The 19,361-nt window shown below is 50.8% G+C and overlaps 1 protein-coding gene across 3 annotated transcripts in view; it reads left to right on the top strand.

Moving 5' to 3' along the window:
* The window catches only part of ADGRD1 (adhesion G protein-coupled receptor D1), a 146,760-nt gene that overhangs the window by 76,148 nt on the left and 51,251 nt on the right, over positions 1-19,361 (top strand). For all 3 annotated transcript variants that reach the window (XM_060118957.1, XM_060118959.1, XM_060118958.1), the window contains one exon: positions 18,753-18,826. In XM_060118957.1, the coding sequence (XP_059974940.1) occupies positions 18,753-18,826 (74 nt within the window). The remainder of the gene's footprint in view (positions 1-18,752; positions 18,827-19,361) is intronic.

The raw sequence follows: 19,361 nt of genomic DNA, 5'->3' as shown, positions 1-19,361 counted from the left end.
GTGTGACCTCCGTCAGTGGGGTGCCCGTTTCCTGGGTGCATCCTGGGGTGGGAGGGGGGGTGAGGACTTCACGGACCACAGGAGGTCGGGGGCGCTGGCCCCTGGGAAGCGAGTGTGAGAATGAGGCCTCGGGATGAATTAAGGACCCTTCAGTCCTCCTTCATGTGTGAGGGCCTCGGGGGGCCCGGCCTTCTTACGGAGCTGGCCTGGTGCTGCGCTCCACCTCCAAGGCATCAGAGAGGCGTCAGGCATCGCCGCACGTCCTCTTTCTGGTCCTTGACTCCTACCCCAGTCCTGTCTTGCTCAGGTGAGACCAAACCAGGGCTGGGAAGGAGGCGGGAAGGAAGCTCGCCTTGTTCCTTGATGTCCCATCAGTCTGGATTCTGGAAACATCTCTTTCCCTTGGGGCTGGCAGTAGTCCTGAACCTCAGGATATGAGCTGAGGGTTGAAGTCAAGGATGGAAAGGGAGGTGAAGACACACCAGCTCGGGCGGGAGGCTGAGGAAGCTGTGGGAGCGGGGATGGGAGAGCAGAGGGCAGCCCAGCAGACAGACGGCTTCCAGGTCCGTGTTGGGGACCAGACCCCCAAACGGGCGTGGGGTGACAAACGGCAGCCTCAGTGTCGGGGAGACCACGGCGACGTGGCCTGGAGGATGCGGCCCGTCTAAACAGGACTCTCGCCTCTTGGCTGGGATGGGGCCAGAGCCGCCGGGACCTCTAAGCTTTGCAAAGGGGCTTCGAGGCCAGAGGCTCCCGTGCAATCACCTTATTTTCAAACACGGGCCGCTAACCCGCATCCTCCCGCCCTTCTGATTCCCATGTTCTATTTTTCTCCATAACACATACCAGGGTCTAAATATCACGTATTTTGTATGTTTGTCTTGCTTATTGTCTGTCTCCCTGCACTAGAAAAGCAATCCCATGGGGGTGAGAAATAGCCGTTTTGCTCACTGCTGTATTCTGGCCTCATAGCAGATGTCTAATAAATGTTTGTTGAATGAATTGATGTGTAGGTTAAAGAAAAAAATCCAACATAGTGTGTGACTTAATATGTTCTCCATTCAGAAAAAACAATTCAGATGAATCACTTTCCAAACTGAAGACGTTTTGTTTTGAAGGAAATACCCACCACATATCAGGGGACGTCCCCCCATCTTGTGCTGTCTGCAGGGCCCCCGGTGGCACGGCTCGCTGTTTATGGGGTGACCCAGGCGAGCAGGGGGAAAGGATGTGGATAAACAATGTCCTGAGCACGTGCAATTCTGCGGCACAAACTCTGGAATTTGCATTTCTTCCGAGGGAGTTTGGAGCAGGATTCAGGCCAGAGTTTGACACAGTGGCTTCTGGTCAGATGGATAATTTGATTTAGCTGGTGACAATTAAAAGCTGATAAATTCCAGTCGTGGGGCCTTTTGGGGAGCACTCAGAGTTCAGGGGCGCCTTCCTTGGTGATGATGATTGAGCTGAGTGGCCGCCGGCTCCTTACCTGGGCGGGGGTCTCCTCCCACTGGCCCACCTGTGCCTCCGTCCCCTTGTCTGGCCCCGCCCATCCCCGTGGGAAGGTGGGTTTGTTATTCCTGCTCTCAGCTGGGGGCCTCCAGACCTCCTGAGTCAACTCAAAGCCAAGCAAAGGGTGGAGTTGGGGGAGGGGGGAGGGGGGAGCGAGGGGCACAGACCCAATCAAGACGGAAACGCACTGAGGCCTTAGCATCCCCAGAAGCAGCTGGGGTCAGGGTCATATTAGTTCTTTGCTTTTATACAAACCACTCCCACCCGTTCTCATTCACTTCCCGCCACAGCTCTGGGATGGAGAAGAGGGAGTGGGTTTGCTGAGATGGGTGGCTCAGGGCCTGTGTCTGAGGACAGACAGAACGGGAGGAGGACCAGGCTTTGGACCCCATGGAGGAGGGATGGTGGAACAAGCCCATTGCTGGGCGTGTGCTGCTCCACGATCCATGTGGAAATGGCACAGCTGCGGGCGTGTAAATGCACAGTTGCCTTGGGGCCAGCATGTTGCCTTCTGCAGTCCAGTGTGTGAGTAGCGCTAGGGTTATAGGCGACACTCCTGGGTGAGACCCACGTGGGTGTCAGTCACGTGCGCTCGCTACCGGGGAGGGGGCAGCACAGCAGGCGACCCACGGGGCTGCACCCGGGAGCAGAGTAAACACCCGGGGGCCCTGGCGGGGACAGGCTTATGGTCCAAGAGGGCGGGTGACCCTTGGGTCCTGGGAGGACGAGGATGGGATTGGCTGGTTTGATGGCCCTGCAGCCCCGGGTGCTGCCAGCTTCTGTTCTCACGTGCTCCCTGGGGGGTGAAAGGTAGGAGACCCATGGCCAGGAGGCGCTGACGATTCCCATGCCTCCCCCACTGCCCAGGTCCTGCACCCTGGATGTCGGGTGATGGGGTGCTCCAGGCACCCTCTGCACCCCTGCCCTGGCCGCCGGGATGGAAGCTCAGGTCACCGGGCGGTCTGGCCTGTGGCCCTGAGAAGAGGAGTGGCAGAGGCGGAGGGCATGTGGTCTGTGGGATGTGGGAACGGCCAGCACCGCCTTCATGTCATCACCAGATGCTTCCTTCTGCCGAGTTGGGGGCAGGAATTCTTGTCTGAGCTGCAGCCTTTCCAGAGAGAAGTTGGCGTCAGCAGGAGGGGCATTCCCTCCACGTGCTGGTGATGCCATAAGTGCTCCACCGCGGCGCCTCGTAGAAGGCGACGCATCAGTGGCAGGAGGTTCGGCTTCCCATAAAACGGCGTCATCATCATCAGCCCTCACCCCCCAGCCCCCGTGACAGCAGCTTGAACAGCGGGCTGTTTCTCTCTCTGGGGGTGAATAGTCCCGAGCCTTGCAGTGCGGGGCCCTGGGGACCAGCCCGTCAGGATCTGGACCCTGTCCTCCAAGCCCGAGATGGCCCTCTGCTTGTCCCCCGCCATGTCACACATCTTGGGGCTGGGACCTCTGTCAGCTCCTCTGCGGGAGGCTCCTGGCACCTCCACGCAGTGCGTCCACCGATCAGAATTTAGCCACGTGGCAACTCCAGCTTCATGGGTGGGAAGCGTGGTCTCTGTAGGGTCAGTCAGAGGCTCTTTCCTCTGCACGATGGAGAACAGATGTCCGTCTGTCGCGGCTCCCCAGCTGGGTGCTCGGGGCTGCGCATCCTGTTTGCTGAGGGGGGGGCAGCAGACGCAGGGTCAGTCCAGGGCCAGCGGCCTTTCTGAAACCGAACGGGGCTGTGGACGGCCCTGGGTGGGGCGCCCCCATCATCTCCGAGTCTCCACCTCCCTGGGGAGGGCGTTTCCCTTCAGCCGCCCTGCAGCTGGCCGGAAGGCACGGCCACCCATCTTCTGGGCTCGGAGGCCCCGCTGCAGATCTGGTGCAGCCCAGATGCGCCCAGGGCTCGCCCGACCTTCCCGGGTTTGAACCCTCTCCCTCTGGGAAGCAGTAAGATGGGATGGGAGAGTGCTTGGCGTGTAGCCTTGGAGGGAGTTTCTGGTGATCTGGGCTCCTTGGACTTGCAGGGTGGAGGGCGTTCCCGGCGTGTCCCAGCTGATGCTCGGATCGGTGATTCATTCCACGATGATAACAGGTTGCTGGTCCAGGAACTTTTTATAGTTCACATCAAAGACTCTTGTCCTCGTTTGCGGGCAGGACGCGATCACTCTCAGATGTCAGCGTGGCCCTCCTGCCTCGCACGGGACAGACCCGCATTCAAGGGCCCGTCCTGCTGGGTCTGGGCAACAGGACCTGCCCCCTCTCCTCCCGGAGGCCGTAAGGGGACCTGGGCCTTCTGCTCCATAAGCCCCCTCTCCTGCGCTTCATCCTGCTGACAGTCCCGGCGCTCAGAGTGCAGCGGGGAGACCGGCTGCCTTGTCAGCCTCTGGGTCCTCCCTGGGGCTAAGCCAGGCCACTGCTTTCCCCACGGGCAGAGTGCAGGCTCTGGAGCTAACTCCCTGGGTTCAAGACCCAGCTGTGACCTTGGGCTAGTTCCTGGAGGTCTCTGTTCTCAGCTTCCTCCCGTGACCAGTGGGGCCTGTGATGCTGTCTGCTGACGGCATCACCATCACCATCATCACCTTCATCATCACCATCATCACCCACACCATCATCACCATCACCATCATCACCATCATCACCATCACCACCACCAGCATCACCATCATCACCCTCATCATCACCATCACCATCATCACCATCATCACCATCATCACCCTCATCATCACCATCATCATCATCATCACCCTCATCATCACCATCATCACCCTCATCACCCTCATCATCACCATCACCATCATCACCATCACCATCAGCATCATCATCATCATTATCCCATTATCCCCATTAGCATCACTATCACCATCACCATCATCACCATCACCATCACCATCACCACCACCATCATCACCCTCATCATCACTATCACCACCACCATCATCACCATCATCATCACCATCACCATCATCACCATCACCATCATCACCATCATCATCATCATCACCATCACATCACCATCATCATCACCATCATCACCATCACCATCATCATCACCATCATCATCATCATCATCACCATCATCACCATCATCACCATCACATCACCATCATCACCTTCATCATCACCATCATCACCATCACCATCATCATCACCCTCACCATCACCATCACCATCATCATCATCACCACCACCATCATCACCATCATCACCATCACCATCATCACCATCACCATCATCACCATCACCATCATCACCATCACCATCGTCATCACCATCATCATCATCATCATCACCATCATCACCATCATCACCATCACATCACCATCATCACCTTCATCATCACCATCATCACCATCACCATCATCATCACCCTCACCATCACCATCACCATCATCACCATCACCACCACCATCATCACCGTCATCACCATCACCATCCTCACCCTCATCATCACCATCATCATCACCATCATCACCATCACCATCCTCACCCTCATCCTCACCATCACCATCACCGTCATCACCACCATCATCATCACCACCATCATCATCATCAATGCAGTTCTCAGGACACACTGGCCACATCCATGGCAGGAAGTGCTGTGAGTCAGGTGGGCCAGCTGTTCTGGAGTTGCTCCGACTATAGTTTGACTTGTATTTCTCTAGTCCAGATCTCCAGAGGCCATGAACCTCTCCCGTGGTTGCCCCACTTCCGACGCTCACTGTCTGTGTTTATCTGGCGGGATGAGGATACGGTCCTCTTGGTGACGCCGTACCATGTAAGGGTTAGGATTCTGCTGATACGCCTCAAGAAGCAAGAATTCCTTGTCTCTTTCGTTGGATGTCAGCAAAGGCCACTTCATTGGCTTTTCCATTTGATTTGAAACAGAACTTGGGTGTTTGTAGTTAAGTGGTAACTTTCCATCGAGATTCCTCTCTTTAAACAGATTGGGAAATCTCAGTAACGACATATACTTGCCTGGAGTGTAAGATCTCTGGGACAGCAGTGGACATCTGACTTCCTAAAGCTTTCTTAACATTCCTCCACCGATAGGGAGCTACTTAAAGGGAGAGAGGGGGTTCTCTTTTCCAGGGTGTCTGGGACAATGAAACGACACTCACCTAAGGAGGGGTTCAGGCTTGTTTTAAAGGGCGTTTCCAAACTCATGTGTCACCCACCTTTTAAAATTAAATGGTTTATGTTGAGGTCTCCTCCTCCTCATGCTACAGAAATCACATCTTTCTTAGCCCTTCCCAGTGAGCCCTGATCTGAGAACCTCCAGACGACTCCAGGGGTCTGTCGACAGGTATCAGGGGAGGAGGGGTTCCCAAGAGCAGAGCCAAGGGAGGCCGCTGCCCACCCCACACCCTGGAAAAGCTTCGCCCGTAAGTGCTGCCCTGCAGGGGTGCCCCCCGCCCCAGGCGCTCACCCTCCATCTCTGGCAGCTCTGAGCCTCCATCACAGCCGCTGGTTCAGGGGCTGGAGGAGGACGGGCTGGGGCTGCGGCCGCAGGGGGGCCTGAGACTCTGCACAGAGTTCAGCCCCTGCAGGGCCGGGGTCCTGAGCCGTCCTGGGGGCTCCTGCCTGGCCTCCAGCCGCTCCACCGACGGCCGTGGTCACCCCTCATTCACGTCTCTGAGCCGTCTCATCTGCGCCTGGACTCTGCGCACCTTCCGTTGGGGCAGGAGCACTGCTCTCCCTGCGGGCGGAGTGACCGCCCCTGTTCATGGCCGTCGAGGAGCCACAGGAGCTTCCAGGGCTTTCCTGGGGGTGATGGAGAGTATTCACCCCCTCCCTCCTCCAGGGCCCGACGGGCTTCTCTTTCAGTGAAAGGGAGCGAAAATGCACCGATCAGCTTAGATCCAGCTCATGCGGAGCTACTGAGAGAGAGGGAGAGCGGACAGACCCACTGGAGCGAAATCAGGTGAAACTGAGGTCCGCGGGAAGAGGCTCCGAGCAGCCAGAATGACGCAAGCTGAGGGCACCAACCTTCCTTGGCAGCTTGATGCAGTTAAGTCAAGGAAGATGGTTTCATGAGCTCTTCAGGGATCACAGGAGCTCTGAAGGGGCAAGGACCCAGGGGAAGGACATCAGCAACCAGACCGGCCAGCAGCCTGGCTGGTCCTGCCAGAATGCCGTCCGCGCAGTGCATTCGAGACCCGGTTCCCAGGCACCTCGGGCCCCGTTTACAGCATAGAACGCATCTGGGGAACTCAGCCGGCCAAAGGGTCCCCTCACGTGCACAGAGCCTGGGGCTGTTCTCCCTCAGGTCCGGGCACTGAGACCTCCCCCATCACGTGCTCGTTTTCCAAAGCGTCATTTCCAGTCTTTCTTGTATTTTCTTTTCTGACGACCTTCATGGAACCGGCACTGTCACGGCGGAACTGAGGACGTCACCGACCGGTCACCCTGCTCGCCGCCGTTTGTCTGCTCCTCGCTTTCCGTGTCCTGTGCTCTCACATTTGCACCTCCTTTTTGCCACACTTACACCATGACGTATGATGAGTGTTTTGTTTTTTTTCTTGGAAACACTTCTGTGTTCAATGCTGCTACATTCTGCTGGAAGGCTCCGCCAGTTCAGGAAGATATATATCTTTAAGTAGAAGCTTTTCCACAGAAGCGAACATAGTGGTTTGGAAAAAAATCTCACATGGTTTTTGTACCCTGAGAATGACAGGTGTTCATTTCACAAGTAATTGGCCGTGTTCGTATTTCAGGGCCTTTGGGGTCTGGCTTACGAAATCATTTTCTATGAACTGTTCACATTGAGATCTGTGATTCTGTCCATTGAGATGCAAATGTTGTCTGGCAGAGATGGAGTCAGTGGAATGATTATTTCCCTGTGGGTATCAACCAGTTTTGCCAGTTTTGTATCTATTAAGCAAATTTACTTCAGCATTCCTGGTGGCCTCATATGTGTATGATTCTTTGGATTTTCCTTTGAAGTGATACTGACATCTTAGCGGTTGCTTCAGTCATTAATGAGTTAGATAATATAGTTAATAGGTGTTCATTTTATATCTCAGGGTCATGATTTTACCCTTTTCAAATGTAGTCTTTTAATATGTGAGAAGAGAATTTCAAGGGAAAAGCTTTATTATTCTCTATTGCCTTAAGAAAAGGATTTTTTTTTTTTTTTTTTGCATGTGTGAGTTTAAGGCCTGGGGAAATTTGGGTTAAACTATTTTGTATCTGAGCTAATAAAATAGAGTAGCAAGCAGGAAAATGGGAAGCAAAGATGATTAACGGGAATACGTATCACAGAACACTCTGGGGAGAGTTCACTGAACACGTCTTTCTTTAGACTGTGCTAGAATGCAAATCGTGGGCTTCTAAATTCCTACTTTCTTTTCTCAGAAAAATTGCTCATTTCATGAAAAATAACATCATTTTTAATGTGGTTTGTACGAGGGTTCAAGACCACAAACATGATTTATTATTATTAACAGCCACAGAACCAGGCTGTAAAACAGATCAGAATTTTATAACCTTTAAACCCATCTCATTATTTGCATAGAAATAAAAGTATTACACTCCCTGGGACCTTCTGATATGACCCCCAGGGGTATACCTGTAATTGAAATTTCCTGATTATCTGCAAATCCTAAAAATTTATTTCAAGAGTTCTGCTTTATAGTTTGTGTTATGAAAATACTATTTTTTTCCCTCCCACCTGAGGACACTGATATACATGGGGCAGGGTTTACCTGTTTTTTTTTAAATTAATTCATTAATTAATTAATTTATTTATTTTTAGCTGCATTGGGTCTTCATTGCTATGTGCGGGCTTTCTCTAGTTGCGGCGAGCGGGGGCTACTCTTCGTTGCAGTGCACGGGCTTCTCATTGCGGTGGCTTCTCTTGTTGAGGAGCACGGGCTCTAGGTGTGCGGGCTTCAGTAGTTGTGGCTCATGGGCTCTAGAGCACAGGCTCAGTAGTTGTGGCGCACGGGCTTAGTTGCTCCACGGCATGTGGGATCTTCCCGGACCAGGGCTTGAACCCATGTCCCCTGAATTGACAGGCGGATTCTTAAGCACTGCGCCACCAGGGAAGTCCAGCATTTACCTGTTCTTTTTTTTTTTTTTTTTTTACATCTTTATTGGAGTATAATTGCTTTACAATGGTGTGTTAGTTTCTGCTTTATAACAAAGTGAATCAGTTATACATATACATATACATATGTTCCCATATCTCTTCCCTCTTGCGTCTCCCTCCCTCCCACCCTCTCTCCCTGTGCTATGCGGCTGCTTCCCACTAGCTATCTGTTTTACGTTTGGTAGTGTATATATGTCCATGCCACTCTCTCACCTTGTCACAGCTTACCCTTCCCCCTCCCCATATCCTCAAGTCCATTCTCTAGTAGGTCTGTGTCTTTATTCCTGTCTTACCCCTAGGTTCTTCATGACATTTTTTCCCTTAAATTCCATATATATGTGTTAGCATATGGTATTTGTCTTTCTCTTTCTGACTTACTTCACTCTGTATGACAGACTCTAGGTGTTTTGATCGCAGTCTCTTTTCAGAGATACAATCAAAGTTATAGTTGAGTTTATAATCCCAGAATTTTCGGGCTGTAGGTGACATTGGAAGTAAGAGCCGGTGTGGACGATTGATGTAGGGATCACTGCCTTTCCTTTTCCCTCCGTGGAGAACATCTTCAGGGCGGGAGGGAATGGCAGCGAGTTCATTTGGGGAAGATCAAACCGATCAATATTGAAGCCATATTTTAAGTCTAGCTCCTTTTCTCCCCCTTTCTTATATCACAGTTCAGATAACATTAAAGTTTGTGAAACGTCTTTGAAAAATTCAAACCAGGTGTCCAGGGAAAAAATTTATAACACAAATATTCCATGAGTAAGAGGCATCTGGGAAGAGAAATATTACAGAAGGAGACCTGAAGGTAAAAGCTGACCACTGTTTTTTTTTTTTTTTAGATTCTATATATATGCGTTAGCATACGGCATTTGTTTTTCTCTTTCTGACTTACTTCACTCTGTATGACAGACTCTAGGTCCATCCACCTCACTACAAATAGCTCAGTTTCGTTTCTTTTTATGGCTGAGTAATATTCCATTGTATATATGTGCCACATCTTCGTTATCCATTCATCTGTCGATGGACACTTAGGTTGCTTCCATGTCCTGGCTATTGTAAATAGAGCTGCAGTGAACATTGTGGTGCATGACTCTTTTTGAATTATGGTTTTCTCAGGGTTTATGCCCAGTAGTGGGATTGCTGGGTCATATGGTAGTTCTATTTTTAGTTTTTTAAGGAACCTCCATACTGTTCGCCATAGTGGCTGTACCAATTCACATTCCCACCAGCAGTGCAAGAGGGTTCCCTTTTCTCCCACCCTCTCCAGCATTTACTGTTTTAGCTTTTTTGATGATGGCCATTCTGACCAATGTGAGGTGACACCTCACTGTAGTTTTGATTTGCATTTCTCTAATGATTAGTGATGTTGAGCATCCTTTCATGTATTTGTTGGTGATCTGCATAGGTTCTGAAGAACCTAGTGGCAGGACAGCAATAAAGATACAGATGCAAAGAATGGACTTGAGGACACGGGGAGGGGGAAGGGTAAGCTGTGACAAAGTGGCATGGACATATATACACTACCAAACATAAAATAGATAGCTAGTGGGAAGCAGCCGCATAGCACAGGGAGGTCAGCTCGGTGCTTTGTGTCCACCTAGAGGGGTGGGATAGGGAGGGTGGGAGGGAGACGCAAGAGGGAGGAGATATGGGGATATATAGATATGTATAGCTGATTCACTTTGTTATAAAGAAGAAATTAACACACCATTGTAAAGCAATTATACTCCAATAAAGATGTTAAAAAAAAAAAAGGCTGACCACTTTGATGCGCATGGGGATGAACTCTGACGGGAGGCCGGAAGGCTGTGGATGGACCCTCTGTGGAACGATCGTTTCCCTTGGTTCTGGCCCAGACCACACAAGAGATACTTGTGCTTTAAGTGGGAACAAAACACTCACCTCAGGATCCAAAAGGGATGTTAATATAGCAACCAGGGCCCCAGGAGGCAGAAGGAGGTCCCTGGGAGGAAGTGAGGGGCTACACCCGGGTCTGCTGTGCACCTCGTCGTGCTGGGTTTGCCTGGGACTCACATGTGGTGACAGATAGTTGAGATCCGAGGCGCCGGGGAGGAGGAGAGGATAATTATGAGTTATGGTTGTATTGTCCCCGACGATGAGACCTGTGGTCCCCTTAACTGGCTTACCACCTAATTCTATGTTCCTGTGCAGAATTCAGCTAATCAAAATGAAACTTAGATATTAAAATCCCAGGCTTAATGGTTGGGGACATTTTATCTCCTGCCCAAGTTGTGTTTCCTCCAGCTAGAAAGCTTGGCTTGTTGATCGTTCATCTGATGCTGGTTTAACTCTTTAAAATTTTTTTATTTTGGAATAATGATAGATTCACAAGAACGTCACTGAAATCAAGATACAGAACCACCTTACCACCCAAAACATCTTTGGTTGCACTTCCACCCGTTACTCCTGGCAACCAACGATCTGTTTTCCATCCTTATGATTTTGTCATGTTGAAAAGCATACATAAATAGAATTATACAGACCTTGCCTTTTGAAACTGGCTTTTTTCATTCAACTTAATGCCCATGAGATCCATACAAGTTGTCACGTGTATTGCTAGTTCAAACCTTTTTTGCTGAATAGTCATCCAGGGTCTGGATAAATTGCAGTGTGTTTAGCCAGTCACCCACTGAGGGTTGTTTTGGTTGTTTCCAATTTTTGACAATTACAAGTAAAGCTGTTATGAAGAATTGTGTACAGGTTTTTGTGTGGAAATAGTTTCTCTTTCTCTGGGGTAAATGCCCAGGAGTACAATTGCAGGGTCATGGGATAAGTATTTTCAATATTTCTTAAAACTTCCAAACGCTTTTCCAGAGTGGCTGTACCATTTCATGTTCCCATCAGCAATGTATGAGCGATTTAGTTTCTCTGCATCTTTGCCAGTGTTTGGTTCGGTCAGTCTTTTATTTTAGTTGTTCTCATTGTGAGAGAATAGGAATTTGAATAGGAATTTCTGAATAGGAAATTTCCCTAAGCGTCAGTGATGTTGAAGATCTTGTCTTCTGCTTATTTGCCGCCTGTGTGTCCTCTTCAGTGAAATGTCTCTTCACACCCTTTCCCCTTTTTCTAGCGGGATTCTTTGTTTTATTTTGTTTTTTTACAGTTGAGTTTTGAGAATCCTTTGTATGTTCTGGATATGACTCCTCTGTCAGATATGTGGTTTGTAAATGTTTTCTCCTAATCTGTAGCTCATCTTTTTATCCTCTTAATAGGGTCTTTCACAGAGTGTGAGGTTTTTAGTTTTTATGAAGCCCAATTTATTTATTTTTCAATTTTATGGAATGTATTTCCTACACTGGCGTCATAGCTGAGTATTCTTAATGGACTGTAGGTCCTGAAGACTTTTTTTCTATGTTATCATCCAAAAGTTTTACAGTTTTATGTTTAACATTTACTGTAGGATCTATTTTCAGTGAATTTTTTGTAAGGTGTGAGATTTAGGTTGGGTTATTGATTGATTGATTGGTTGTCCTATGGATGTCCAGTTGCTCTGGCATTATTTGGTGAAAGAACTATCCTTCCTTCATTAAATTATTTTTGATTCTTTGTCAAACAGCAGTTGACTGGACTTGTGTGGGCTGTTGTCTCCGGGTCTGTACTCTGTTCCACTGATCTATTTGCTGACGGTCAGGGTGTGTCTTTGTAACTCATTTTCTTTCTGAAAATTCACCCCGTATTAGGACAACGTTGTTATCTTAGACTTGTGGGCACGTACAGAATGTATTTTATGAGTCACTGTAACAAAAGTCATGGCACTTATTTTTTTTAAGGAGCACGTTTTCTCATGGGAGGAGATGATTCCAGAAAAATGAGGATCTTATGTTTTCCCTAGAAAAGACATTTTTGCTAGTTTAATGAATTTGTCCTAATTCAGACACATCCCAAGGTGTCCTCCACCCTCCCCTCTTGGATTAGGAAGGAGAGGGCATTGAGGGTTTCCTTTGGGAGTTAAACCCTCCAGGGTCAAGGTGCCCCTCTTAGGTACAGCTGGCCTGGCACTGGGGTCTGTGAGCCACTGTTCCCTGGAGGAGTTTCTGGGGACACCTGATGTCTCTGTGGTTAACGTGAGTGGGGCATGAGGGGGCAAGGGGTGAAGTGGGATTAAACGTTAGGAATCTGAGGCCAGGACAGGTGCCCTGGTCCTGTTTGAACCAAACTGGAAGCAAATCTGGGTGGCGACCCCAGACTCAGGAGAGAGCTGTAAATAAGTAAGATGTCTGGCATCAAACAGTCCTACGTGTGTGGCTCAACACAAGATTTCCCTTTTTAAGAAGATAAGAAACTGTGCAGCCCATTCCTGTGAAACGGGGATGGAGCTTTTGGAAAGAGCCCCGACCTGCCGGCTGACAGGTGCTCACGGGCCGCGCTTGTCCTCACGCATTCCTGCCTCTTTCTGCTTCTGTTTTCTGCTCCCCGCTCCGCCTTCCCTGGGACCCACCTCTCTGCCCTGAGACGCCACAGCTGTAAATGCCAGATGCACGAACGGGCCTGGGGACCAGTCTAGCCCGTGTCAGCGCATTTTTCACTGAGACCTTCCTGACTCCTGTTACCTGGGCTGCGGGGACGATTTGAAAACACTTTCTGTTCAGTTTTGAGCCTGGCTGTTCTAATTCCAGATCCCTATGTAAGTTCACAGGTGTTTTTTCTTTGCTTTTTGCTGGAAGCATCGGAGCAATTTCCTCTCTGCGTGTTTCCGTCACCCGCCGGGCAGGTTTACACACCGAATATAAACCATGAGTGTAAAACTCAGGAGTCTGCAGGCCCCGTTCCTCTCAAACTGGAGCCGTGAGGTTTAACAGAGGAGACAGGGCCTGGGGAACCACGGGCGATCACAGTTAGAATTGAATTCCCTTCTGGCGCCGGACCCACCCCTGCGCCCAGCACCCCGCAGGGACGGGGAAGGCTGGGAAACTCGAGTTTCCCGCACGTGTGGACCCCGCGTTCCCCGGCTCTGGACGGGTCCTTGGTGGGCGTCTCCGCCCCGGACCCGGTGGCCGTGCCGCTGTGTCCCGTATGCGCCCCTCCCAGCGTCCCCAGCCATGCTCAGCTGCACGTGGAGCGATCGGCAGGTCGGGGCCTGGGGCGCACCTGGGCCTGAGGGCCTGTCGCCAACAGCTGAGGGTGAGGACGAGCGCGTGTCAGCACCTGCCGGGCCGTCTGTGCCTCGTGTGGTCACGACGTGTGTGTCCACAGACAGGACGGACAGACTCAAGCCCAGAGGGGGCTCTATCGGCTGGTAGGCCCGGAAGGGTCGGGGGAGCTGTGGATTCAGGCGGCATTTGGACAGGGGAGGGCGCATGCGGGGCCAGGGGTCAGGGCCTTGGGGTGTCCTCGGATGACCTGGTCACACACTGAGGGATGTCGGGAGGGTCCGAGCACAGCGCCTGAGGGTCCTCAGTGCCCCGGGCATGGCCCACCCCTCCGGGGAGCCAGGACAGGGAGAGCTCAGCGCAGATGGTGCTGGGGTAGTGAGGGCACGGAGCCGCAAAGCCCCCAGGAGCCCTTGCTCTGTGAGGTCAAAGGTCTCAGCGTCTCACCCTGTCTGACCTTTCACCCTCAGCACTTGGGCCAGCTCAGCCCAGCAGGCTGCCTGGGTCTCCCTTTCCAGAGGTGAATCTCAGGTGTCTCCTTCATGGAGCCCTGCCCTGCCCCCGTCCTGCCAGAGGCTAAGATTCTGGAGTCTGTCTTAGCATCTTCAGGAGGCACTGCCTGTGATTCTGTGGGAGAAGGAAGCACCCCAAGATGCCAGAGCAGACTGAGGCTGGATGAACGGTGTCCCCCGTCATCCCACTCAACATTACCTCTGTGATTCTTGCTTCCCCTGAAGGTGGGACGTTTCAATCATGCAGAGTCCTGGCCCCTGGCTTGTGAGGTGAGCCTGGCTGGAGAGGAGGGTGCCGACAGCCGTGTGCACCTGCCCACAGCTATGAGGGGGGCACTTGGACCCCTTCCATTGCTTTACTAAGGGTCAAAATTAAGGGCCGTGGCGACATCTGTGTTTTGCTTGGGACAGAGATAAGCAAGTACCTTTCTGACCAAGGTATAAGTTAAACTATATACAGTCAACCCTCCGTATCTGAGGGTTCCACATCCACAGATTCAACTAACCTCGGATGGAAAATATTCAGAAAAAATTCCAGAAATTTCCAAAAAGCAAAATATCAATTTACCATGCACTGACAACTATTTACATAGTATTTACATTGTATTAGGTATTATATGTAATCTAGAGATGATTTAGAGTATACAGGAGGATGTGTGTAGGTTATATGCAAAAACGACACCATTTTTTATACAGCACTTGAGCATCTGTGGACTTTGGTATCCTCAGGGCTCCTGGAACGAATCCCCCATGGTTAGCGAGGGACGATTATACTGGCCTAAAAAGCAAGCACATTTCTAAACAAGGAACATTCACAGGCTGTTGTCGGGTAGATTTTCTCCTCTCCAGATGTGCGTCTCTCAGAAGGAGACCCCTTGATGTACTGGCAGCAGACAGTGAATACTCGATTAATGCCATTTGCTTCTCCCCAGATGGGAAGTCCTTATGGTTGTTGGCAGAAGTCTCAGATCCCGTAGGCGAGATTCCGCAGGGCTTGTGCAGCCCTGCCCCATAGGATGTGCTTAGGTGGACAGGTCTGGTGAAGTGTCCGGGCTTCCCTGTGGACCACAGGGCTCCACAGTGTCCTCGGCCTCAGGACCCAGGAGGGGCTCAAGGGGGATGCTGCTCGCCCACCCCACACTGATGGGGACGCCCTACCTCCTGGGCCCTGGGGTGACTGGCTGGGATGATTTTCCTCCCTCGCCCAGGCACTCGGGAGACTGATGGGCGGACGGCGCCTCCCACACCTCTGGGAAAGCGGGCCGTGACCTGGATGCCTCGCCCTCCTTTCTCTGGCAGCACCATGACCGGTGTGTTCACACCATCCAGCATTCACACCATCCAGTGGTGCTCCTGGGAACCGTCTAGGTCTCCTTCCCTGGAGACATGCTGAGAGCCTTTGTTCCATTTCAGCTGCAAACTTCAAACACAGAAGGAGGGGATCTGCTTTTTCCATCACAGGCGCGGAGCCGGGAGGAACCCAGACAGAGGCAGGAGTTTCCCATCTCGGGTGTGATCCTGGCCCCAGACCCCGGTCTGCCCTCCACCCTGCCGACCACACAGGCACTTGGCTCGTGGGTTGTGCCTGATTTTTAAATTCCCCTTGGAGAGTGATTTAGATCCAGAGTCAGAGGGTCAGGACTTCGGCCTCTATGCCGCTCCCACGTGGAAGTGCTTCCCTGCGCTCAGAGCGGGGCTGGCGGTGAGAGAAGGGGCGGCCCTTCTTCCCGGGGAAGCTTCAGGGCCTCTGAGAACGTGGGCACCTGGCTGCCGCCCCCTTCTAGACCTGCTGCTGTCACAGTTCATTCCTGTTTTGTTTTTATTTTTTTTCGGTACACGGGCCTCTCACTGTTGCGGGCTCTCCCGTGGCGGAGCACACGCTCCGGACGCGCAGGCTCAGCGGCCATGGCTCATGGGCCCAGCCGCTCCGCGGCATGTGGGATCCTCCCGGACTGGGGCACGAACCCGCGTCCCCTGCATCGGCAGGCGGACTCCCAACCACTGCGCCACCAGGGAAGCCCCACATTTCATTACTTTACACAAGCGTCACATGTAGTTTAAACAAATGGGACCTAGTTAAACTGAAAAGCTTTTGCACAGCAAAGGAAGCCGTGACAAAACGAAAAGACAACCTACTGAATGGGAAAAGATATTTGCAAATGATACAACCGATAAGGGGTTAATATCCAACATATATTACAGAAACAGCTCATATAACTCAACATCAAACAAACAAACAATCTGATTTTAAAATGGGCAGAAAAACTGAATAGACATTTTTCCAAAGAGCAAATGCAGATGGCAACAGGCACATGAAAAGATGCTCAACATCATGAATCATCAGGAAAATGCAAATCAAAACCACAGTGAGATATCACCTCACATCTGTCAGAATGGCTATCGTCAAAAAGAACACAAATAACGATTCAGCATGTGGAGAAAAGGGACCCTCCCACACTGTTGGCGGGAATGGAAACTGATACAGCCACTGTGGAAAACAGTATGGAGGTTCCTTAAAAAGCTAAAAATAGAACTACCATATGACCCAGCAATTCCACTCCTGGGTCTATAGCTGAAAAAAAAAACCAAAAATAAAAAAACTAATTTGAAAAGGTATCTATACCCCAATGTTCATAGCAGCACTATTTACAATCGTCAAGGTATGGAAGCAACCTAAGTGTCCGTCAAAAGATGAATGGATAAGGAAGATGTGGTCCATATATGCAATGGAATACTACTCAGCCATAAAAAAGAATGAAATTTTGCCATTTGCATCCTCATGGATGGACTTGGAGGGCATTATGCTAAGTGAAATAAGTCAGACAGAGAAAGACACATACTGGCTGATGTCACTTATGTATGGAATCTAAAAAATACAACAAACGAGTGAATACAACAAAAAAGAAACAGAGTCACAGATATAGAGAACAAACTAGTGGTTACCAGTGGGGAGAGGGAAGTGGGGAGGGGAAATATACGGGTGGAGGGAGAAATAAAGGGGAAAAAATGGCACATAGCAGTGTCCTGGAGGGTCTGGTCCTGCCTGGGGCCAAGGAAGCCTCGCTGAGACTGGGCGGGGGTCACCAGCAGGTTCTTACTTGTATTTTCGATTTTGTGGGGTTTGCACATTGCACACTGCAGTTCCCCTGCTAATGACCTTCTGTGGTTCTAAATGGCTGCAGCCACAGGGCTGTCTGTGACTGAGCATGAAGGTCACAGCAGGCTGAGACATGAGGAGGGGACAGAATAGGCAGCCTCTGTCTAGCTTTCAGTAGTTCTCAGGTTCATGTGCATCACCTGAAGGACTTGTGAAAATCCAGAGGCCATCCTCACCCACAGAGCTTCTGATTCTGTGGTGGGGCCCAGGGATGGCCTGGGATGATGCTGAGGCTGCTGTGAGGACCACTCTTTGAAAACCGTCCTCAGCATTGAACGTGGGATGGGGTGCCAGCCAGGGTGGCCCAGGTGGCATGTGGATGAGGTCAGGTGTCTCGGACGCAGCCTAAAAACAGGGTGAGAAAAAGGAAGGCTTAACTTTTTTAGGGTTTTTCCCATGGACTTTCTTGAGCCTTTGGTTGTGTTGCTCCCTGAGTTTCCTTATAGGGTTTGAGGCTCAGGTAAGCTCATCTCCCTGAGTACCAGACCCCTCTCTCCTGAGCCAGTGGGTGCTCAGAGTGAGGATGCCCCTATTGGTTTCTGACCCACTCGTTCTCCTGCAGCCCAGCCCGGTGGTTGGGTGTCCGGGGACATCAAACAAGAGGCTGTTGACCTATTGACTGGGAGTCGATTAGATACCATTGATCCCGGTTTCCTGTGGTGCCGCTGGCTTCCCAAGCTCCCTGGCAAGATTCCTGGACTGGTCTCTGCATCTCGTTGAGGGCAGAGCAGCTGCTGCCAGGTGCCCTGAGCTGGCATCCAGGAAAAGCCCAGGGATGAGATTTTCTCTCTTGGGAGAGCGAGAATCCTAGGAACAGGGTTATTGATGGAACCGTTCACTTATTAGTTCTTTTGTCCATTGGTTCAATAAATATTTAGTAAGTGCCTGCTGTGTGCCAGACACTAGGGTAGGCACCAGGGATACAGCAGTAAACGAGATAGTTCACTGTGTGCACGTTCTAGAGAGGAAGACAGCAGACAAATAAATAAGTAAATACATAATGTGCTAGGTGGAGATCAGTGCTATGAAAAAACGCGGTAAGAGGAATGGGCAGGTTGGTATTGTTTTGAATGAGCTGGCAGGGTCTCCTGAGGAGAAGGCCGGGAGGGAGGGAGCCACGGCGTTGTCTTGGGGGAGAGTTTTCTAGAGGGAGGACACGGCACGTGCAAAGGCCCTGAGGCGGGAGCCCTGGCGGAGGAGAGCCAGGAGAGCAATGGGGCCGGGTGACCCGCCCTCTCCGACCACAAGGGTTGCAATGGAAGGTCAAGGGCTTTGTGTATTGCCAACCCCGTGGGGTCTTGTGGGCTGTGAGGGTGCGGCTCTCACATCAGTTTTGGCAGCTCGGCTTCTCCGGCTGGATCATGAGGCGTGTCCATCCTCTGTCATTTCAGACTCAAAGGCAGTACGTCGAGGCTACCAATGAGAGCAACCGAATCTTCCTGTATTGCGCCTTCCTGGACTTCAGGTACTATCTGCGTGGGAGGGTCCCGGGGCGAGAAGGGAGCAAAGGAGGGGAGGGAGGGGGCCCAGGGTGTCCATGCTCGGTCACACGCCTGTCCAGGTTATGATCTACTTTTATTTTTTTGCTTCTTATATTCTCTTTTTCTTACTCCAGTTGGATTTTTGTGTGTATTTTTTTAACATCTTTATTGGAGTGTAATTGCTTTACAATGGTGTGTTAGTTTCTGCTGTGTAACAAAGTGAACCAGCTATACATATACATATATCCCCACACCTCCTCCCTATTGTGTCTCCCGCCCACCCTCCCTATCCCACCCCCCTAGGTGGTCTTTTTGTGTGTATTTTTGATGCCACTTTATCTCTGCTATTGACTTCTGGTGTATACCTCCTTTTAATTTTTTGTAGTGGTTGCCCTGGGGCTTAGAGTATATATCTTTAATTCATCTGTGTCTACCTTCCAATAACATTTTATACCACCAATGTATTCTGAGACATTACAACAATCTTTTCACAATTCTTCTTGCCCATCCTTTGCACTG

This window comes from Mesoplodon densirostris, chromosome 15 (genome assembly GCF_025265405.1).
Source record: "Mesoplodon densirostris isolate mMesDen1 chromosome 15, mMesDen1 primary haplotype, whole genome shotgun sequence".
In the NCBI taxonomy this organism is placed as follows: Eukaryota; Metazoa; Chordata; class Mammalia; order Artiodactyla; family Ziphiidae; genus Mesoplodon; species Mesoplodon densirostris.
Note: the sequence above shows the minus strand (reverse complement) of the source record. Positions and strands in the feature narration are given on the sequence as shown.